This window comes from Rattus norvegicus, chromosome 4, assembly GCF_036323735.1.
Source record: "Rattus norvegicus strain BN/NHsdMcwi chromosome 4, GRCr8, whole genome shotgun sequence".
NCBI classification, from domain to species: Eukaryota; Metazoa; Chordata; class Mammalia; order Rodentia; family Muridae; genus Rattus; species Rattus norvegicus.
In genome coordinates this window covers 70365914-70390267 of record NC_086022.1, presented here as the reverse complement: position 1 = coordinate 70390267, position 24354 = coordinate 70365914, and the positions used below count along the sequence as shown (strand labels likewise).

At 41.3% G+C, this 24354-nt stretch overlaps 2 protein-coding genes across 4 annotated transcripts; one reads left to right on the top strand and one right to left on the bottom strand.

Moving 5' to 3' along the window:
• The first annotated feature begins 6707 nt into the window (after nt 1-6707).
• On the top strand, nt 6708-16413 carry Clec5a (C-type lectin domain containing 5A). Of its 3 annotated transcripts, NM_001109377.1 has the most exon segments (7): nt 6762-6901; nt 7304-7402; nt 8129-8203; nt 12127-12186; nt 12515-12651; nt 13591-13697; nt 14964-15739. In NM_001109377.1, coding segments are annotated over 6 exon segments (573 nt in total). In that variant the 5' UTR covers nt 6762-6901; nt 7304-7323; the 3' UTR covers nt 15079-15739.
• A 4610-nt stretch (nt 16414-21023) lies between these two features.
• On the bottom strand, nt 21024-21968 carry Or9a4 (olfactory receptor family 9 subfamily A member 4). The gene has a single exon (NM_001000854.1). It carries the CDS (start codon nt 21966-21968, stop codon nt 21024-21026), a length of 945 nt encoding a protein of 314 aa, NP_001000854.1.
• Nucleotides 21969-24354: the final 2386 nt, after the last annotated feature.

Genomic DNA, 24354 nt, shown 5'->3' with positions numbered 1-24354 from the left:
CATTTTCTGTATCCATTCCTCTGTTGAAGGGCATCTGGGTTCTTTCTAGCTTCTGGCTATTATAAATAAGGCTGCTATGAACATAGTGGAGCATGTGTCTTTGTTATTTGTTGGAGCAACTTTGGGTATATGCCCAAGAGAGGTATAGCTGATGGCAGAACTGGGAGGAAAGGAGGGAAGGGGGCTCTGATAAGGATGTAAATGAACAAAAATATATAAATTATTGAGGAAAAAACAAGTCAGCATGCTTTCTTAATTTTTTTCTTCATTATAAAGTCATCATTTCATTGTATTCCAGCCTAGAGTACTTTTGGATCTTCTGCCTTCCTGCTTGAAATGTGACAGTTTTCATAGCTGTCTTCAAAATATTTAGATTTCAGGAATCTGACCGTGAAGTGTATTGATCTGAGTTTCTTTGTATGGAGCCTATCTAGAGTCTGACAACATTCCTGCCTCTACAACCTGAGTTAATAAGGTCCTGAGGCTCAAACCCAGGACCTCACATGGGGTGTGAAAACATTTTACTTCTGAGCTATATCCCTAGCCAATTCAGTGCAAAAATCTCTACTGTGTGGGCTGAACTAACCTCAAAGATTTCTTATTCTGGTGATTTACCCATTGTATGAGTCTAGACTATCCTCTCCAACACAAGCTGTTACAGCCCTACTCTCATCTTGCTCTTCATCTAATTTAAAAAGATAACAACATTGAATTTGTCTTTTGTTTCATTCTTTGACCCGTCAGTCACAGAAGGGATGCTCTCAGTCATGAAACTTGCATTTTCTTTCTAAGCCTCTTTAAAAGATTCTTAAGAGAAAATGTCTCAGTGTGTCCCCATCTCAAGCTTTGTATCCTCATGCATTTACCAGAGAAATCTTAAGGAAGGGATGGTGCAGTAGCAGAATTGCAACTGAGTGGGCTGAGGGACTCCAGTTTGGCTCTCACTAGGTACAGAGAATAATCAGACACAATCAGTACTTGATTATTAGTTCAGAAATATATACACACTTATTGGTAAAATAATACACTTTATTTTACCAATAAGGTAATGATAGGGTACATTTAATTAGGCATCCAAATCTTAGCATAAGCAAAATGTGTAACCATAGTTTGGATCAAAATTTACATAAATGATATGGAAACAATATTTAGATGAATGAGAAGAGCTAAGGTTTAGTTGAGACTTCTCATGTTAGTGGTTATCACAGAACCTAAAATAAGGAAATGACGTGATTATGACAATTATTTTCTAAAGACTCAAATGACAATGTTGTATGGGATTATTTTGAAAGATTGAATGCAAAGTGTTTGGGTCATTTTCACCTCAATCATAATCAAAGGGGGACAAGATTTGTGTTTCAGGATGTGGTAGTGGAAATAGAGAAGTTAGAAGAGATCTAAAAGTGTTTTGGAAAAGCATCATCACCTAGTGTCTAGAGAGAGAGTGGTCAGTAGAGAAGGAATTATCATAGCTGATTCAGTGCTGGGTGCTGCTATGACGCAATCACCAGCAAGAAATGAAGAAGTTGGGAGAAGAAGTTGGCTTCTTCTTTCTAGCTTTAAGGAAATGCTAGTGTAGTTTAGGATTTACTACAACAGGATTGACAACCGATCATTGGCAGAGGTTTAGAAATGAGGAGTGCCTAATTCACATTAGATGTCAGATGTAGAACTGGTTCATAATCAAAAGAGAAGTTTGTCTTTACAAATGTAGGTTTGGGGTTAAGTTGTAAGTGTAGGAACCAAAAGGCAGGAACTGAGGCAGGTACCGCTTACTGGCTTTCTTCCAGGCTCACTTTCAGTTTCCTTCTGATATAGCATGGGCCCACCTCTCTAGGAATGGATCCATTCACAGTGGGGCTGGGCCCTCCTATATCAATTAGCAGCAAATAAAATGCTCCACATTGGTTGGTTACTCCCACGAGTTTGTGCCACCAAATTTTGCAGGCTAGACAGACTGTAGATCAAAGGTTTTTGTGGCTGGGTTGGTGTTTCCATTTCTCCTTTTGTAGCCCATAGAGTACTTTCCCATACAAAGACACTAGAACATAGGAGGTACTATGTGGGTACCTGTTCATCCTCTTCAGTGCCTGATTTGACTAAAGTCCCACTCTAAGAAAAGTATGCCATATCCAACACTACTTGGGTAACCAATAACCAAAGACTAGTTGGCCCAAAGACATTGGATAAAACCACATTTTACTGGTCTGAAAGAAAAAAAGAGTAACAATAAAATGACTCCTAGTAATCAGAGAAAGGACTGAAAGAGCTTGAAGAAGTTCGAGACCCCATATGAACAACAATGCCAACCAACCAGAGCTTCCAGGGACTAAGCCACTACCTAAAGACTATACATGGACTGACCCTGGGCTCCAACCTCATAGGTAGCAATGAATGGCCTAGTAAGAGCACCAGTGGAAGGGGAAGCCCTTGGTCCTGCCAAGACTGAACCCCCAATGAACGTAATTGTTGGGGGGAGGGTGGTAATGGGGGGAGGATGGGGAGGGGAACACCCATATAGAAGGGGAGGGCGAGGGGTGAAAGGGATGTTGGCCCGGAAACTGGGAAAGGGAATAACATTCGAAAGGTAAATAAGAAATACTCAAGTTAATAAAAAAAAAATGACTCCTAGTGACATTCTGCTATACTCACAGATCAGTGACTTGCTCAGCCATCATCAGAGAAGTTTCCTCCTACAACAGATGAGAACATATATAGAGACCCATATCCAGACACTACTCTGAGAAAGATCCCTTTGAAGACAAAGCTATAAATGGAATGCCTCTTTCAAATCCCTCCTCTTGGAGCTCAGGGAACCCCACAGAAGAGGAAGTGGAAAAGTGTAAGACCCAGAGGAGATGTAAACACAAGGAGAACAAAGACTTCTACACCAACTAAGCAAAGTTCAACGAATTCAGAGACTGAAGCAGAAAGCATGGGGTGGCATGGGTCTGCACGAGGTCTTCTGCATATATATTATAGCTTTAAGTTGACTATTTTATGGGACTTCTGATTGCATGAATGGGTAGATCTCTGTTTCCTGTGCCTTCTCTTGGGACTCGTTTGTTGGTTTTCCTTGTCCAACCTGAGTGTGATGGTTTTTGTTTTATCTTATTAAAGTTTATTTCGTTATGTTGAAAGGGGTAGCTTCAAAATGATAAAATTAACATACAAAAAGAAACTGAAGGGGAAAAAGGAAACAGAAAGATGAATTGAAAGAAAGAAAGAAAGACAGGAAGAAAGAAAGAAAGAAAGAAAGAAAGAAAGAAAGAAAGAAAGAAAGGAAGGAAGGAAGGAAGGAAGGAAGGAAGGAAGGAAGAAAAAAAGAAAGAAAGGCCCACATAAATGACATGAGCCAATCTGATAGAGGCAGTTCCAAAACTGAGCTTCCTTTTCCCCAAAACCGTTCAAGGTTTGGATCAAGCTGACAGCTCAAAGTATGGCAAGTACCACATCAAAACCTTTGAGATAAAAATGCTTATGAGATTTCAAACTTACGCTTCACTTACAAATTGCTACTTATAAACTTTTTCACAGTTTACATTTAACAGATTTGCAAAAATTCTTAGGCAACCGAACCCAGGGCCTTGCACTTGCTAGGCAAGCACTCTACTGCTGAGCTAAATCCCCAACCCCATTTAGGCAAGTTTTTAAGGCTGTTCCAAGTCTTCTATTTCTTGTGTTAAGTTTGTTCAGTAATATAAGATGTCTCCTGTCCTTTATTATTGTATCTCATAGGCTCTGAGACGATATCAGTGAGTGATCTCTCACTATATTATATATCGCTAGGATTAAAATTAAAGGATAATGAACAGTCATTTGTATAAATGAGTTTTTTATTTGTAAATCCAACTGTCAAGTGAAAATACTTTTAAAAATTACACTTGTAGAAATCAAAAGTGTATTAAAGTATATAAGAGGATTGCATAAGTTGTTTGCAAAACTGATATCTTTTGCCTAAGGAACTCAGTCACCATGATTTTTAGCATATGAGGTTGGGAGAGGAGGTTCTAGGTGACTATAGAGTACTGTATTAACCAGACTAATACATAACTTAAAGGAGGAAGAATTTATTTTGACTCCTGGTTTCAGATGATGCAGTCCACGGTTGGCTGGCTCCATTGTTTTGTGGCCATGTTGAGAGAAAGCATCAGGGTGAAGGGGAGTGATAGAGTAGAAAGGCTCACCTCATAATAGCCAGAAAGTATAAAAAAGACAGGAGAGGGCCCAGGAAGGAAATAACCATTAAGGACATTCTCACCACTTCCCAGTGATCTACTTCTCCCAGCTAAGCTCACTTTCCACTGTCCCACAGTGTGCCAACTGTTGATTCAAAATTAAATCCTTTGATGGATTAAGTCATTGATGAAGGCAGGTTCTTCTCAGAGGCCCCTCTTCTGAACAGTATTTACATCAGGGACCAAGCCTCCATACATAAGCCATTGGGGCAAATAGTGAATATCCTAATTGTAACATGTGCAAAACCTTCTTATTGTTGGATAAGAGATATCCTGAGTGAATCTTAGAGCCAATGAATATGATACACCTTAAATCTGCACATGAGTGCTCGCTCACACACACACACACACACACACACACACACACACACACACATCTTGTTCACTAATGTTGATAAAATAATCTTGAGCTATAAATCCAATTCATCCTGCAAAGCCCTAGGATTTTTATGATTCCAGACATCCAGATATCCAAGGCTATGTCACACGCAGCCTTCGTTACCACATTCATGAACATAGCAACACAATGTGTTTCCTGATAAATGGTGCAATGACCAGACCTGAGTTCTTTGTCATTGTGAAAGGTGGCCACAGTGGTCTTAGTTACTGATAAGCATGACTTCAAGATGCTTCACACAGAACTTCTATCTCATCATGTGTACCAATTTTCACAGTAAAATGCTAAGGCTTTCTCCAACACATAAAAATAAATCATATCTTGATATTGTATACATTATAGGAAAATTCATAGTACAAAACTGTTTATCAGTACTACAGACTATTACTACTAACTACCCACAATTGTTTTTTACATCACCTATGTCTTTTTTTCCTTTTTTTTCTTTTCTTTTATTGGATATTTTATTTACTTTTCAAATGTTATTGCTTTTTCCAGTTTCCCTTCTGAAAAAACCCTATCCCATCCCCCCTCCTTCTGCTTCTATGAGGGTGCTCCCCCACCCACCCACTCACTTACTCCCTCCTCCCCACCCTGGAACTCCCCTACACTGGGGCATCGACCCTTCATAGGACCAAAGGCCTCTCCTCCCATTGATGCCCAACAAGGCCATCCTCTGCTATATATGTGGCTGAAGCCATGGGTCACTCCATGTGTAGTCTTTGGTTGGTAGTTTAGTCCCCGGGAATTCTGGGGGGTCTGGTTGGTTGATATTGTTGTTCTTCCTATGGGGTTGCAAATCTCTTCAGCTCCTTCAGTCCTTACTCTAACTCCTTCAATGGGGATCCCATTCTCAGTCCAATGGTGGGCTGTGAGCACCCACCTCTGTATTTGTCAGGCTCTGGCAGAGCCTCTCAGGAAACAGCTTATTAAAAACCAGATTTTTCTATGAACTCTGAGTTGCTACATAAGCTGAGTGGCAGCTTACATTAAAAGCACGTACTATTTTGTAATGTAAGCTAACTTTGTTTACAAATGGGGGGATGGTTAGCTGTCATTCTGAGTACTGTCATCACAGTCTGCAGTCCATGGATTTTAATCAGGAATCTACATGTTTGGAAGTGGTCTAACATCTACATTATCTTCAAAAACAAAGACGACTAACTCATCAATTTGGATAAGTAGTGTCACACAAAAACCAAGGATCATAAATATTTATTTTATAGGTCTAATGATAAATCCCACAAATAAAAAAGTCAGATGCCATGTTCAAGTACAGTGATCCAAGAGCTGTGACTGTGTCAGGATGACAGCAGTGAGAAAAGAAGTAGCTTCAGCCTGCATGGTTTCAGAGTGTGGAAATTATAGTGCACAAGTAAATGATCTTGCAAAAATTCTCCCAAGGAATAGGTACCTCATCTCATGGTCCTAGGTAAGGGCTACCGAAACCTAAATGGGACAAACAAGTAGAGGATTGGCAAAAGAATTTTCCTGAAGGAAGTGAGGTCTAAGGGATGCACCAGAATTATCTAGACAAAGAGAATATCAAGGAGTCTGTTGTGTACTGTTGTGTATCTGAGAAAGAGGAGGGAGGGAGAGATGGAGGGAGGGAGCGAGCGAGAGAGAGAGAGAGAGAGAGAGAGACAGAGACAGAGACAGAGACAGAGACAGAGAGACAGAGAGACAGAGACAGATCAACAAAGGTGTGTCGTGTGAATATGTGACGAAAACATGACACCAAAGGAAAACAAATTTCAGTTCAGCACATAAGAGCAGGGCAGATTTGGTGCCAATGAGAGGTGCAGAACCATCACACATATCCCAGCCTAAGAGTATATCTAGGATGTGTCTGAACACTGAGCCACCATGAAAGAAGGAATATGCAAAGATTTGTATACTACACTGAGGAGCTAAAATTCATCCTATGAGCAAAAGAAAGTGAACAGATGGAGGAGAAGTCTGTCCTGAGGCATGTGGTTTTCCAAATCCTGCTAGAAAGTTTCCCCTAAAGGAACCTCCCTCCTGTAGAGACAGAAGTTCCCTTCCCTTTTTTGCCCCACCTACTCCTTTGCCAAGAGCACTGAACAGGAAGAAGTGTTTGCTTGGAGATGCTGCTCAGAGGAGAGGTTGTGAATAAGGACATTACCCATTACCCAAGCAGGAGCGGGCATTCAGAAGAAAAGGAACCCTGCCCACCACACCAAATATTAACTTATCAAAAAGACTCCTATCTGTATGCCAACCAAGACTCACAGGAAGAGATCAGGTAAGTCAGTCTTGTCTGTCTGTCCATCTGTCCTCTGTTCATTGGACACACGCCCCTGACACACTTGAGACTGCAGCTTTTATAAGTGAAATTAGCATGGCCAAGACTATAAGCTTGTGAGCAGGTGTCATTTCAAGACTAAGTACTCTTGAATTGCAGGACAATTACTTATTAGACAGGATTTATGAAACCACAAATGGAAACAAGGTTAAGACCTAATGCTAAAGTATAATTGAAGGACAGAGTTTTCTATCGGTGTTCTGGGCATGTGTGGGTCACCTCCTTTCACCGGTCAATGGAATGCCTGTCTCCCAGCTGTCCTTGGGTTCTCTGAGAAAGACACAAGGCTAAGGTCAACGGCTTCACTCCCAGATTCTGACAATGTTGCTCTTATCCCCACAGATCCCTGAACCCCCATCATCATGAACTGGCACATGACCATCTCAGCTCTTATCGTAGTAGTGATCAAAGTTGTTGGAATGACCTTTTTTCTGCTGTACTGTAAGTATTTGTGGAAGCTTCTTCCCCCGCTTCCTTATTGCTTTAGCCGACTCAGAATGCTAGATTGAGTGCAAAGGTTCAGTGCCCAAGTTCTTCCACACTGTCTTCCTACACTCTAGCAGATGCGTGGGGTCTGTGAGCTACAATGGAAATGCACAACTGACTGTAAAAGGGACAGAGCCCTTGCATGAAAGGCTTCACTGGAGAGTCTTCACTGGATAATCTAAACTAGAATATCTAGCCTGGCTTTTTTATTGTTGCTATAATTTTAAAAATTACTGTTCCAGTTCAACCCAATACGACTGTATGAAGAGTTAACTATAAGACCAAGGTTTAACAGAGGTGTGTGTGTGGTGTGTGTGTGTGTGTGTGTGTGTGTGTGTGTATACATAAATTACTCTCAATAAATTCACTTGGCCTCATAGCCAAATATTTAGTACTGAAGCCAGTAGGGAAAAAATGGAGGAAGGAAATGTGGGTAAATTGCAGCAGTTGGGTAAGAGGTATTTTCCTTGTGACTCAATGTGAACATGTAATATCAATAACAGGCACAGAAAAGACACACAAGTAAGTTAGTGAAGTGTGAATATACACACACCCCACGGAGGTAGAGGGAGCTCAGTGCTTCCTCCTGTGGTCACAGTTTCTTGCCATCCCCTGTGGCTCACTTGTCACCTTCATTTGCAGCCACACTGGTGCTGAGCCACTAGCTGGTTTTCTTTGCAGTCCCACAGGTTTTTGGCAAAAGTAGTGATGGCTTCATCCCCACGGAGAGCTACGGAACCACTAATGTGCAGAATGGTAATCTCTCTACTATCCAGATTCTATGTCGTGAATTCTAACAGTTCCTATGAATTTGCATACAGATGCCATGCAAAGGTCCTATTCTCCTTTACAAGTGTGGAAATGAACAGCAAACTCATTGATCGTTGTCTCTTCCGGGCTTTGTCCCCTATCGGTACTAGAGATCTAATCCAGGGCCTTGCTCATAGAAAGCACAAAGTCTAGTACTGAGCTATAAATCCCCTAGACCCTGTATGAAATGTATGATCCTCAGGTTCCCTCATGGGCTTGAGAATGAATTGTATGGGACTACTATAATGGATTGTAAATGATTTTCATAGAATCTTTTTGTTTACACTCCACATCCGAGTGTATACCAGTCCACCCCCCTCTCCGAGTTCCACATCCCACACCTCCTTCCTGCCCACCCCCTGCACTCCCTCCCTGCACACCTGGTCTCCATGAGGATGTTCCCACCCCACCCACCCCTCCAGAACTCTAAACTCCCTGGAACCTCCAGTCTCTTGAGGGTTAGGTGCATCTTCTGTGACTGAACCCAGACCCGGAAGTCCTCTGTAGTATATGTGTTGGAGGCCTCATTACATCAACTGGTGTATGCTGCCTGGTTGGTGATCCAGTGTCTAAGAGATCTCAGGGGTCCAAGGTAATTGAGAATGCTGGTCCTCCTACAGGGTCGCCCTCCTTAGTTTCCTCCAGCTTTTCCCTAATCTGACTCTTTCTGCTGCTTGTTGGGTGTTTTGGAGAGCAGTTATGGTTGGTCCCATTTTGTGAACGCCCTGTAGCCTCAGTAATGGTATCATCCTCCTGTTGAGCTGGATCTGCCTTTGGGCGAATTTCTTTTCCTCAGACTCTTCTCCCTTTCCATCCCTGCATTTCTTTCAGACAGGAAGAATTATGGGTCAGAGCTTTGGCTGTGGGATAGCAACCCAATCCCTCACTTGAGGGATTGATTGCCCTGTCTTTTTGCTGGAGATGGATTCAATAAGGTCCCTCTTCCCCCCTTGTGTTCTGAGTCTCTCAATTCCCAGGTCTCTGGTTCATTCTAGAGGGTCCTCCCAACCTCCTTCCTCCCAAGAATGTGTCCATTCTTTCTGCTGGCCCTTGGGGCTTCAGTCCTTTTTCCCCATCCAATACCTGATCATTTTCCCCTCTCCCCTCCCCCATCCCCTTCCCCCACTCCGTGGTTGTTTTCTTCTACCTCCCAAGTGGAACTGAGGCATCCTCACTTGGGCCCTTCTTTTTGAGTCCTGTGGACTCTTGGGTATTCTGTACGGTTTTGTTTGTTTGTTTGTTTGTTTCTTTCTTTCTTTTTGTTTTTGCTAATATCCACGTATCAGGGAGAACATACCGTGCATGTCCTTTTGGGTCTTAGTTACCTCACTCAGGATGATATTTTCTAGTTCTATCCATTTGCCTGAAAAACTCAGGACATCCTCCTTCTTAATAGCTGATTAGTATTCCATTGTGTAAATGAACCACATTTTCTATATCCATTCTTCTGTCATGGGACATCTGGATTGTTTCTAGCTTCTGGCTATCACAAATAAGGCCACTATGAACATAGTGGAAGATGTGTTCCTGTGGCATGATGGGGCATCTTTTGGGTATATTCCCAAGAGTGGTATTGCTGGGTTTTTAGGTAGGTCTATTTCCAATTTTCTAAGGAACCTCCAAGTTGATTTCCAGAGTGATCGTACCCCACCAACTTGTAATCCCACCAGCAATGGAGGAGTGTTCCCCTTTCTACACATCCTCGCCAACCTGTGCTGTCACCTGAGGTTTTGATCTTAGCCATCTGACTGGTGTAAGGTGGGCTCTCAGGGTCATCTTGATTTGCATTTCTCTGATCACTAAGGACTTCGAACATTTCTTCAGGTGCTTCTCAGCCATTCCAGATTCCTCTATTGTAAATTCACGGTTTGGTTGTATACCCCATTTTTTGATTGGGTTGTTTGATCTTGTGGTGGTTAGAGTTCTTTATATATTTTGGATATTAGCCCTCTATCAGATGTGAGGTAAGTGAAACTTCTTTCAATCTGTAGAATACCGATTTGTCCTATTGACGATGTTCTTTGCCTTACAGAAGCTTTCTAGTTTTATGAGGTTCCATTTATCAATTCTTGATCTTAGAGCATGAGCCATTGGAGGAAATTTTCCCCTGTTCCAATGAGTTCAAAGTTCTTTGCTGCTTTCTCTTCTATTAGATTCAGTGTATCTGGTTTTTATATCGATGACCTTGATCCACTTGGACTTGGGCTTTGTGTATGATGATAAATATGGGTCTATTTTCATTTTTCTACATACAGACAGCCAGTTAGAACAGCACCATTTATTGAAGATGTTTTCTTTTTTCCATTGTATATTTTTTTACTTCTATGTCAAAGATCAAATGTGTGCAAGTGTGTGGTTTTATTTCTGGGTCTTCGATTCTATTCCATTGATCAACCTGTCTGTCTCTGTACCAATACTATGGAGTTTTTATGACTATTGCTCTGTAGTAGAGCTTGAGGTCAGGGATGGTAACTCCCCCAGCCGTTCTTTTATTGTTAAGAATTGGTTTTGCTATTCTGGGTTTTTGCCTTTCCAGATGAATTTAAGAATTTCCATGTCTTTGAAGAATTGTGTTACGATTTTGATGGGGATTGCATTGACTCTGTAGATTGCCTCTAGTAGGATGTCCATTTTACTATGCTAATTCTGCCAATCCACGAGCATAGGAGATCTCTCCATTTTCTGATATTGTCTTCATACAGTCCAGTAGTAGGGAAGTACAATAAAATATGAATGTTCATGTCTGTTTTACCAACAAGATTTTAAGTGACTAGTTGGCATCTGGGTAAATGAATGTAGTCTTAAGCATAAACAGCAAGTAACAAGGGCCCCTATATTTCAATAGCCTATTGAGTCACTGTAGCTGTCTGCTCAGACAGCCAGTGCATCCAAGGAAAAGGAAGCTTTTGGGGTCCATTAATCTCCACATTTTATATTTTAAAAATCTCTAGATCAGTTCCATATTTCCTTTTCTGCTGTAACTCCCTGTATCCTGGGTCCACCTTAATCAGTTACCATCCATAGAGCTAAGGGAATATTAATGAGAAAAGCATCTAAAGTTGCTCAGGACAATAGCATCTCACAGAGGGTTTGGACTCCAGAAGTAAAGGGAACAGCAAAATTGCTATGGGGAGCCTGGGGTAAAAGTATGTGGGCAACCAAAAATGGACTTGGAATTATTTTTTCCTCTTCTTTTTTCTTGGAGGAGGTGACAAGCATGGATGAGAATCAGCCTGAGAGAACTGGGAAGTGAATGTGATCAGGGTGCTTTATGTAAAATCAAAAAAAAAAAACAATGAAAATGTTCTACTGGGTAAAAAACAAAAGTGCTTCAAACAGCTCTCTGGAAACAGGGTCAAATATGTATATAAGAAAGGAGTAAGAACCTCCCTTAATGGGCTTCTCTCTCTTTATCTATCTTTATCTCTATCTAAGCATTTCACATCTACTATCATAAGGAAGAGAGGTAGATAGGTAGATAGATAGATAGATAGATAGATAGATAGATAGATAGATAGATAGATAGTAGGGCCTGAGTGCCAAGTATAATAGATCATAGTAACAGATGCTTCAAAGACAGTATTTCTAACATTCAAGGTCCTTGTCCTCTCTATAGCATCTCTTTCAGCCTCTTTTTCCCTTCTTCCCTCCTTCTTTTTACACCCTCCCATCTCAATTTCATCTGCCCCGAATAGGATTTTCATCAAGGATGGTGGTTTTTCTTTCCACCTCTGGAAACATCAGGTATGTGGAAACACATCTAGAACACCAGAGATGTTTAGAAACAAATATTCAGAACTCAGCAGCCCACAGCCTATTGACTGCTGTGTTCACCATATAGTGTTCACCAGGATTTCTTTTCATTTCAGTCTCACAGATTTTTGGAAGAAGTGATGAAAGCTTCGTTCCCACAAGGAGCTCTGGAACAGGTACAGTGCATGATCCTGGGCTCCTCCCACCCCCTTGGTATTCACGAGCTGGATTCTCAAGGACCTTTCTGAACACCTCCTTTCTTGTGGGACTTTTGCTCAAAGGGACCATGAAGAGTTTTCATTCCCTTTATGTTAGGGACAGGAAAGTAGACCAGAGTAGTGGAGTTTCTTCCTGAATTGGGAAGAATTTATATCATGAGGTAGTTACAGAGAAATGTGCCCCATCATTTTATGACTCCATTCAAGGGCTCAGATTCCAAACCACTAATCACATGTATTCCTTCTCTGCCTCTCTCTCTGCTCCTTCCTGCTCCAATCTCTCCAGCCTGTCCCAACAACTGGGATTTTCACCAAGGAAGATGTTTTTTCTTCTCTACCTCTGAATCACCTTGGAAAAACAGCAGGGACTATTGTGCAACAAAAGGATCCACACTGGCAATTGTCGACACTCCAAAGAAACTGGTAAAGCATTGGGATGGTGTAAGAAAATAGTCTGGCCTACACCTGCTGCAGTTGGTGGAGTCTATGGAACAATTTGATGATGTAAGGGTAGGATGATAGTGAGAAGTAGAGATGTGCCTAGCTGAGAAGTTCACAGTCCTTATTGTAAACCTGAGAATGGAAGGTTCTTCATTTTCATCTACACTAGAATTCCAGATTCTGTTGTCTTCCTTATGAACCATACCCTAAGGATGGACCAGGACATTTAAAGTGCAAGAAATGACCAAAGATCTGAAGAAGTGGCTTAAGGACTGGGAGGATATCTCAATGGGTAAAGTCATGTGCTACCAAGCCTGATGACCTGAGTTCAATCACAGAGATCTAATATTTGCATACAAGGAGAGAAGCAATTCCCACGTATTGTCCTCTGATCTCTACAGAAAGACTGTGCCACTCATATGTGAGCACATACATATGTATAAAATAAATTATTTAAAATAAGTAAATAAATAAATAAATGTCATATGAACCTAATAAGATGGTTTAACAGATAAAGGTTCCTGTCACTGGGCTTGGTGACCTTCAATCAGTCCCTGAGGCTAACATGATCCTAGAGAGAATCAGCTCCCATGATTGAACCTCTAATCTCCAAAAGTGTCACATGTATGATTGTACACATAAATATATATACACAAGCTCACAAAAGTATGTTGACAGGGAAATGAATGAATGGATGCATGCTAAATATAATATAATTTCTCTGTGTTTGGTCCAGATAACCAGGTGATCTTACTTCCTACAAAGTTTTAGAACGTCTCTGTGAAGTTCTCTCTAATGGCATGTGTGTCAGCCAACATCCTCAACTGTCTTCCTGATTCCCAGAACCAAGCCAACCATTTACCACCAGCTTGGAATGCAGCAGTGAAGAGCTCACTGATGAACTTCTTTTTTAATTTCTAGAAGTTTCTTCAGGACAGAGCTGGGGCTGAGAATTACTTTATTGGTTTGATACGTCAGCCTGGAGAGAAGAAATGGCGCTGGGTCAACAACTCTGTGTTCAAGGGCAAGTACGTGAACAGCCTGCATTTCTCTAAAGATTTTTGCAAAACCTTTAGATAAGACAAAACCTAAGCATCAGACTGAAACAGCTCAGAGGCTTAGACTGGACTCTGTTCTACTATTCTAGTTGCTTCCAACCCATTTCTTTCCTATTTAAATTTTTATTCTTTTTATTTATATTATAATAATATGTTACATTCTATATTAATATATTATATGTTGTAATTAAATTAAGTTATATATTATATTAATATTTTATAATATGTATAAGAGCTGCTACTGTACCTCACATGATATTTCATAGGCCATTAAACTATTTGTCATGTCATCTCCCCAGATATAGCTCCTTCATTTAAAAAAGTTTATTACACACCTAAGCCTTACCTATGCCTCACAGTGGAAGCTGTTACCCTCAAGATCCTTAAAGGCATCACTCCATGGAGTCAAAGTTTGCAGGAGGCTGTAATATTCCAAAGTTTGCAGGTGGCTGTAATATTCCAGTATTCATATAGAGATGATGAGTCAGACAAGGACCAAGCTGGGTCTCCAATGTGTACATGAACTTCCTTACGGGGGAAGGAAAATTTATATCCACTCAGTGTCTACTCTTCGTCAGTCACTATGCTATGCGAAGCATGGATTATCTCTTCGTGTGTTCACTGGGATGCCACGGAGAAAGCTTTTATTACTTCCAGGCTCTTGAACTTAGTGTTAGAATGGTTAGAAGTGTGTTGATTTTCATATACCAACAAGATAGAGCTATCATTTGATTCTACAGTCCCTTGATCCCAAAAATCATACAACTTTTTCATGAAATGAGACTTTGCAGTTAGACCAAAAGGATCTTATTGACAGAAAGGAAGTATAAGAATGATAACAGTTGCCTTCACAAGTTTTTCCAAGAGCCAGCTCAAATCCAGGAAAAGATTAAAAATTCCCTCTCCTCTTGCCTTGGGTCTTCCTGTTATAAACAGGAATCCAATAAAAAAAATTATGATTGGGGGTGACAGTAATATGAGAAGTTAGACTGAGATTCTTTGAATCTGTGACTGTTCACAGGAGAGTTGAGAGGAAGCAGTGGGTACGGGGCTGGATTGGAGATGATGTATTGAAAAGCAGGGATCTAAGTTGGAATGAAAGACCGAGTGGCAAGAAGAGTGTGTGGTTGCATGAGGCTGCATTCCCTCCATGTACAGCTCCCAGGAGACCCTCACCAAAGGGTTAAAGTCAGAACAGAAACCAGGAGCCTAACCAAGCATTCTCTTTTCATTTAGTGTTACCAATCAGGAGCAGAACTTCAACTGCGTCACTATAGGTCTGACAATGACATTTGATGCTGCATCGTGTGACATCAGCTATCGCTGGATCTGTGAGACCACTCCCAAATGATCAGAGATCTCTACAAGAGTGAATATTTACAGAACCAGCAAAAGAGATTCATTGTGACTGAAACCAGTCCAGAAAATATAGAGCATCAAAGACTGTGCCCATCTTCCTAATGAATCCTCAAAGTCAACATGCCCTTTCACAAACATCATCGCACAGTAAAACTTCCTTTCTGCACTAAGTATTCCCAAGACTGAGAGGGGATTGGACTCTGGCTATCTCCAGACAGGGCCATGTTTCTGGAGATGAAATCCGTGTGGAAGCGCAGTCTGTCTCTGCAGAGCTGAGCCTTTTGACTTATCAGTAGGGTTTCCTCTGTTGACAGAATCCATTTCTTTTTTATCGGTTATTTTATTTATTTACATTTCAAATGTTATCCCCCTTCCCAGTTTCCCCTCCATAAGCCCCCTATCCCTTCCTCCATCCTCTCTGCCTCTATGAGGATGCTTCCCCATCCACCTACCTTCATCCTTAGAGAACATGCCCACACCACTGAGGAGAAACTGCTCATGAAGCAGATATGAGAACTGTTAGGAAGCACTATGGGCAGAAGACTATAAACTCGGCTTCACAACCTCCTCCATTCCCAGAAGACTCCCATTCCCATACTCTGTCTTAGAAGCAGAGGCCCTCCTGAATTGGGGGAGGACTTCTGCAGCTTGACTTGGAACTGAACAAATGTTGAGGGAATGATGAAAGTTCTGAATAGGACAGAGATAAACAAAGAGGATAAGGAAAGAGATAGGAAGAAAGGAAAAGTGGGAAGGAGTGGGGAAAGGAGTGATGGACAGGAGAAAAAGAGACAGGAGGGGCCAGGAAAGACACTCAAGCTAAATTTTTTTCTGGTTTTGGATAAAAGTCTATTGTGATATATATAATACCTTTTCATTAGAAAAGAAAGGGCAAAATTGGGGACAAATGGAAATCATGAGAGATGAAGCAGAGGTTCATTTGATCACAAGGAAAGAAAGACAGGAATGAGGTAGAAAATGTCTTGGGCACATTAACCGTTATCACAAGACACAAGCTACATACATACCTAAACTATAGGAGAAAGGAGATGTATTGATTGTTTTAAGTAGCAAGAATTAAACTACAGAGAAGCCTATAGAGAGTTAAAGGAATTAAAGCCACCCAATAATCAACTCATTACTTTCAACTAGTAGCAATATGTACATGCATCAGTAGTCAAAATAAATTGTAAATTCTGCTATTACAATACTAAGATATTTTTTCTAATTTCTAGGTTTTATAGTTGGTGTATTAGTAGATTTATATTTTTTAATGAGATAATGTACTACCTATTAAAACCTGCTTGAAGAAGGCCATCAAAAATAATCTGGTGGATACTGGAATTACATTTGTACCCAATGAGCTATGTGTTCTCTAATGGTCTTAATGGTGTCAAAGCCAGGGCAAGGTGGGCTTAATCTATGGTAGAGAAAAGCAATTGGGGTCTAATCAGATGTAAGCCCCAAAACTCAGACATCAGAAAGGAAATCTTGGTCCTTTTTGAGAAAAGGGAACTTGTGTTGCCACACTTCCTGTCTTATGACAGAATAGTTGCCTGACTCCCGGGGTCAGGAAATGAGGACATCTAATGATTTCTGTGGTTGAAGTCTGAATATCCCGCAAGACGAGAAGTTAGTTACTCATGTACAGGTTCTTAAAGAAGCCTGGACAAGGGCTGGCATGAGAGAGAGAATATTCAGGGACTCTTTGTATATTGTTTCAGTTACTGGGGAAGGGACTCATGAAGGGTAGGTAAAAGTGACCTTTATTAGGGAGCCGTGATATGAGTTTCAAAATGGACTTAGTAAGACATTTGTGTTGGAGTTTTGACTTTGCTTCTAATATACTTTCCCTTAAATATCAGGCACACTAGGTATAGTTTTTATAGCTTCATTAGGATATAAGTGACATATCCAAAAATTTACCCATTTGAAATGTACAGCTCAATATGTTTGGCACATTCACAGTAGTTTACAGCCATCACCTCAAAAAGAAATCCTGTAAGTATTAGATATCACTACAGCATCTTTGTACTCCACTCAGCCCTAAGGAGCCACACTGGTCTACTTCCTGTCTCTATGGAGCTCCTTATGCTGGGTGTCATATGAATAGAACCATACAATGTATGCCCTTCTTTTACTCTTTCCTCTACTTAGAATAAGATTTTCAAGATTCACCGATGCATTTCAGCATATAGTAGTGCTCCAGTCTGGATCTTGAGTGTCCCCCATAGGTCAAAGGCTCATTCCCTAGGATTGTGATATTGGAACATGGTAGAGCCTTTAAGAGGTAGTAATTCCTGGAATGTATGTAGGTCCCTCAGAATGTGCTTTCTATGAGAGCTGTACTGTCCTCAGCACTTTCATTTTGCTCCCAAGCCAGAACTGGTTGTTCTCTATTACATGCTTTTAACATGAAGTGTGGCCAACTAATTATGGGTTGCAATTTCCAAAACCTTTTGATAAGTTACTTGTCTCGGTATATGTTAGAGTGGTACAAAGCTTGTTATCACAATCTGTATTTCATTCTATGGCTGAATACTATTACATTTGTTTATAATACCTCAACAGCTGACTGGTATTTTAACTTTGTACCTGTCAACCATTATAACTATAACAAACATCCATTTCTCAAGTATACACCGAGGAGTGGGATTGCTAGTTCATTTGTTATCTGCTACATTATTTAAAGAACTTTCTGTCTTCAAAGGCTACTGAACCATTGCTAATTCCCATCAGGAATATGTATGCACTCTAATATTTTCCATACCCTTGCCAACCCATGCTGTTACCTAGCTGCCTTGTTTTATGCAAATGTGCTCCCGTGGTGATTTTGATTTGTATTTCATCTCCATTTTTCATCATCTGATGAAGAATTAGAAGCCTCTTTCTTGTACTTTGAGTAGCCTCTTCTGCTGAGAATGATACTTTTGTTGATATTAGACTTTTTAACTTAAAACATAGGAAAGGATATGGTCCTATCAACACATCTAATTTTGTTACTATCTTGAGCTCTCAACTTCTGTGTAAAGATCTAGAAATACACCCATAAGTGTGCTTTGTGACATTTGCTACCTTTTTTACCAATTTGCCAGAGTGTTCTTCCTTTGGTTTTTTTTTTGTGGGTTTTTAAGTAAATTTTATTATTTAAAAATTTGCATACAAATAAAAACATCAACCACCAAAATCAACTGGACCCAATGTCTATACAATTAAACAAATTTTTAAATAACTAAAAATGATATTTGAAGTGGAAGCTGTGTGACTTTACATTAAATTTTGCACTTTCAGTAGTGAATATATCTTACGCACTTATCCACCACTCAAGCCAAAAATAATAACAGAATTAGAACTTTATAAAATGAATATCTTTATATCCTCTTTCATAACTCCTTTGTTTTAAGATAGGCTGTCCCTACACAGTTAATGCCAGCCTAGAAAACAGTGTGCAACTCAGTATAGCTTCACGTTTGCAATCATCTTCCCTCTGCCTCCTGAATACTAGGATTACAGGTATGCATCCAAAACTGTTCCCAAAAAATGCCATGATTTAACATCAGGACTACTTAACAAAATCTCTCCTTACTTGGACAAATGTGTGTGTAAAGAAGATCTCGTGCCTGTGAGATATATTAAAATTGGTAGGAGCTTGACTTTGCATAGCCTTTAAGACAAATAAGAGAGGGGGTTGGGGATTTAGCTCAGTGGTAGAGCGCTTGCCTAGCAAACGCAAGGCCCTGGGTTCGGTCCCCAGCTCTGAAAATAAAAAATAAAAAAAGAAAAAGAAAAAAAAAGACAAATAAGAGAGATCCAATTGTTTTATTTTGTATAGAAAATTTTATTTATAATTTATAATATAACTTAGTGTACGTTTGCAGGAATAAAAAGAATATTAAAAGGTGCCCAGGGCCAAGTCATTCCTTCCTTCGTACCCACTTCATTGCCATAATTTCAGGACAACTAGTAACCACTTCCTTCTTACTTTGCCACCCACAGCACCAGTGACTACCCAGCCACTTACATTCTGTACACTCTGATTTTCTTCCTTAAGACTATAGAGCTTATAACATTTCTAACCTTGCAGAAAGAAAACCATTGTTCCAGCAGCTTCATAATAGTTCCTTGCATGGATAAAATGTTTAAACAGCTCCCTATGGACATCCCGCAGAGCATCAATTCATAGCTTTTAAAACTGCTACAGTGGATTACTTCACAAAGTAGCCGCAACCAAAGAAATGGAAACAATGAGACTAGGAACAGGGTGGAGCTGGCAGGAAAGAGGGAAGTGGGGCGTGAGAGCAATACTGGAAAGAGCTGGACGACTGAATGGAAAACTTTTGATTATTCTGAGTAAGGGAAAAATTCAAACCCAGGAGTACACTGTAGAGCTGGAACCACCAAAAGGGGAACACAGAGATGAATGGGGACGCACAGCTGAGGAGGATGAGCAAACGAAGAAAGACAGAAGCAAAGGACGCAGACCTGGAGAAATGGAGACTGAGCATCCCAGAGAGGAACCGAGGCAGTCTCTTCAGCCTGTGAATTGCACCCCTCAGCCCAGGATGACAGGAATCCCAGCCCTCTTCTCATTCTACGTCCATCAGCAAACTTCCTTGTGGCAGCAGCAGGATCTGTGTGATGATGTAAGAGAGTATACCTTCCCCAGCTCTTCTTTCTCTAACAGCTCAAGAAAGCTCTGCAATTAGGGGAGTGATTGCTAGGTCTCAGGTAGTCCATATGTAAGGAGTAAGCTCAAGCTGGACTATGGAAGGAATTCTGGTGGTTAAATAAAAGCCAGCATTCCTCAGGAACTTGTAAAATTGATTCCTACCTGCCCGGAGGTATCATTTTTTTTCCCTTACCTCTGGCAGAAGGGACATATGGCTACCTGTGGTTGCATATAGGGCCCATGCTGGCCTCCAGATTCCCTTGGTCCCTATGAACAAGAACTTGTACGTTTCAAAATCTACCCTGTCTCCTCATCCTTCCTGCACCTGAGCATCCTCGTCCTTCTCATACTCCACACGATCCATCCACCCACCCCGCACACTTTATCTGTGGCTATCCTCTTGCTCTCTTGCTACTGTCAATATCCTCTCTCTTACTATGCTCAATTCTCTATCCCCTGATATCTCCACTCTGTTCTCCTACTTCTCTAGGGGCTGTGCCCCATCTGTTTTCTTTTTTCTCTGCTCTAGACTCTTCCAGATGCCTCTGGATATATTCTCTCTCTTATTCACAATAAAAACTCCCCCCCCCACCTAATAATGGAGCGGTCTTGTTAATGCCCTCTCATATGGTTTTAATTTTTCCCACAAAAAAACAGGGCAGATACACAGGGATTGTGGCAGAATGGAGAAGACTTATACAAGTTCAAGCCAGAATATGAAATCCCAGCACAAAGGAGAGGAAGTGAACACAAAATCTCACTCTTAGCCGAGAAGCTATTTGTAACTGATAGCTTCTGGGAGAGGGAAAATTGATTTTCTTCAATGGAGTGACACTTGGTGCATCAACTACACTCCACAGTAGGCACCATGCTCAGGAGTAGATGATCAACACAGATAAGGCTCAGTGTTTTTCAGTAGATTTTGTTGTTGTTGTTGTTGTTGTTGTTGTTTTGTTTTGTTTTGTTTTGTTTTTATTAGAAAGAATATGAAGTTGGATGGGTAGGAAAGAGGGAGGATCTGGAATATAATAAAAAAAATATTATATTCCCCAACTTAAAATCTTTGAACACAGGTTATTTTTTTTTCGGAGCTGGGGACCGAACCCAGGGCCTTGCGCTTGCTAGGCAAGCGCTCTACCGCTGAGCTAAATCCCCAGCCCCAGGTTATTTAATAATTATGGTGAGTGTAGAGCAGCTCAGAGATGTTCTTCTCAGATTATTCCACATTCGTAGCATGTGTTTGGCCATGTAGATGCCTCAGAACAAGGCTAGCTCTTGAATAAGTGGTAGCAACGGTTCACTCCATCACGAAGGGCTTCTATGACTTTGTCATTACGGAGTGTGAAGATGAAAGGGTTGAGGAAAGGAGTTACGATCGAAATCATCAAGGAAACTACCCTATTATAGTCGGCTGCCTGGGTCTGCTTGGGTTTCACATAGAGGAACAAGCAGCAGCCGTAGCCAATGACAACGCAGGTGAAGTGGGAGGCACAGGTGGAGAAGGCTTTCCTCCGGCCCGAGGCTGAGGGGATCTTGAGGATGGTGGCAATGATATAGGTGTAGGACACAATTGTGGGGATCAAAGAACCAAAAAGAACAAAGACTGCCATTAAAAAGAGGATAAACTCTATGAAAATAGTATTATTGCAGGATAATTTGAGCAACTGCCCTCGGTCACAGAAGAAATTGTCCAACACATTTGATTTGCAGTAGTTAAGGTGAAATGTGGCATACACCGGCCAGATTTGATAAAGGAAGCCAAATACCCAAGACACGATTACCACAGAGTTGCAGGTGCGACTGTTCATGATGACACTGTACCTCAAAGGGTTGCAGACAGCTACATAACGATCCACAGCCATAGCTCCAAGCAAAGAAAACTCTGTGGTCCCCAGAGCAAGTTGCAGAAAAAGTTGGGCAACACACCCAGCCAAAGATATAACTTGTATTCCAGGGAGTAGCAGCCCCCAAAGCATCACCGGCACAATAACAGTTGTGACCAAGATCTCCAGGATGGAGAGGTGAACAAGGAAGAAATACATGGGGGACTGCAGACGTTTATCAACACAGACAATCACAATGATGACTGTGTTTCCCACTAGTGTGACTAAGTAGAAGAAGCAGAAGGTAGCAAACAGGATGTGGTGTAGTTTTTCAGAGCCAGGAAAGCCAACAAGATAAAATTTAGTAGCACTAGTGTGATTCCCGAACATTTAGTTCTGAGTCTTTGTTCCTTGTGAAACCTAGATAGCAAAAGAGAGAAGAGGACAATGGTTTTTGCCTCAGAATTATTGAAGATATTACCAGATTCAAGAAACAGTCTCCACATGGCTATTCTTTCTATCCATAGTTGTTGTTCAATGTTTAAGGAATCACACATGGATGATTCATATACACAAATGTATATGGATACACAAGAGAAGTGTGTAGGTTCAAATGGATAAGTGCTACTCATCAATAGCACAATATTTACATCATAAACAGGGAAAACAGTATGACGTGTACCTTTGTCCCTCAGCATGATAGAAATCCTCCTACATCTGCTGTGATCAGCCATCATACTACTTCCCCGATCATGGTCTGTTCAGTTATGCTACCACTTCTCTGCAACTGTGTCCCAATCTTACAAACCCCTGCTGCACTTCAATGATTCTAAGTTCTCTCCCTCCCTCTCCCTCTCCCTCTCCCTCTCCCTCTCCCTCTCCCTCTCCCTCTCCCTCTCCCTCTCCCTCTCCCTCTCCCTCTCCCCCCCCCTCTCTCTCTCTCTCTCTCTCTCTCTCTCTCTCTCTCTCTCTTTTACATCTTCCAAACACAGGCTCTGTTTCTATTGTGTTCATTTCAAAGTTTCCACCTCCACAATATGGATCAGTTATGGGGTGGGGCTGGTAAGTAGAATATACACAGGATACTGTCATCAGACATGGCTTCTTCTGGTATGATGAAAGGCATTTTTGCCTCTTACCTTATTGAATATGATTTTTGCAAACAAGCAAGGAAGAAGCCAGACTGAGTGAGAGAGCTCAAACTTTAATCTTCAATTTCCATTTGTCCTGAGAAGTCTCCACCTGGGACCAGAAGGCAAGAAAATAACTGGAGCAGAGGTGGCATCTCCTACATCCCTTGGGTCTCAAGCTCTACTTTCCATGGGAGATAGAACCTCAAATGACTAGTGCACTACTCTAACCCGCCACTGACTCAGTCCCACCACACAGCTTCAAAAATGGCACATCAAGTCTACTGTGACTGCCTATTTTCTCCACAGTTCTGAGAGAAAAGAAAAACACACCAGTGAGTCAGCCTGGGTTCCCACTCTCACCTCATGAGATCTTTGTACAATGTCTCCTCCTCCTCCTCCTCCTCCTCCTCCTCCTCCTCCTCCTCCTCCTCCTCCTCCTCCTCCTCCTCTTCCTTCTCCCAGCCTTTCCTGCAGAGAAATCCCATTTTCTCTAAAGTAGCACAGCACACCTATGCTACCCTCCACTAGGCTGCATTTTCCTGAACACTGCTCTTACTGGTAAGATCTACTATCAAATCATGTTTGCTTGCTTACAAATGTAGTCTTGGAACCCCAGATTTGATTGACATTTCCCCATCTTATCCTTCCTTCACTTCTCTCACATGTATTGCCAGTGTCAAAAAAAGTTTGATGACATATGAACTCAGTGTTTTTTTAATGAGTATGTCAGTGAATAGAAGTGAGGACATAGAGACTGAACAGAGAGTACAGCGTGATTTTGTAGCTCTGCCAGTCCTAGAGCTCTACAGAATGGCAGACAAATAGAAGAATGGAGAGAAGAAAGGGGTGGGATTTGGGAACAAGGCAGCACTTTGTACCCACCCTGCACAAAGCCAGGTAGATGTGTTCTCTGCAAAGAAGAAAGATGTGACTCCAGGATCACCCTTTGTGAAGCTCCTCAGCCTCTCTTCAGTGTGTCTGTGTCCTTAGAAGGTGACAAGCCAAGCACTTCCAGGATGGTGCTTTACTGTTCTGTAGCTCACAGGCAGGAGCCACTGAAAGACATCTACAGACAATAGACTCAATTGGAAAGTTCATTGTCTTTCCAGGGATCACCCACACTGGCAATCTCCTGGCTAGTCCAGACCTAAGCCCGTAAGGTAGAGCCAGTGGCTTCTTCCCCGTTCATCATGAAGAACACTGACCACACACAGTGAAGCGTAGGCAAAATCCAGAAATCATATTGTTGCAGAAAGTTCATTTGTCTTCTTATATTCTTTGCTTCCTTTTTCTTTCCTATATCTGCCCCCAAGGATAGTTAGCTATACACTAAGGTACAATTTCTAAAAGTTCAAAGATACACGAGGGATACTGGCAAAGAAAAGCTCAACAGAACTTCTATCCTTCTCTCTGGAGGCTAATCAACTTCTGGAACCCTAAAAAGTCATTTAGTCAGGAAATTTGAAGTCTCCCTCATCAAGAACTTCTGAATCCCCAGGTTAGCTTCTCTCAGGTTCTAACGTATGAACAAACAACCCAGGCTAGGAAGTGGCAGCCTCCTCATCAGATCTGTGCCTGTACTTGATGCAGTTTAGCCCAACAGACCTCAGCCACGCCAGGCTAGAGCTCTCACAGAGTCTCCT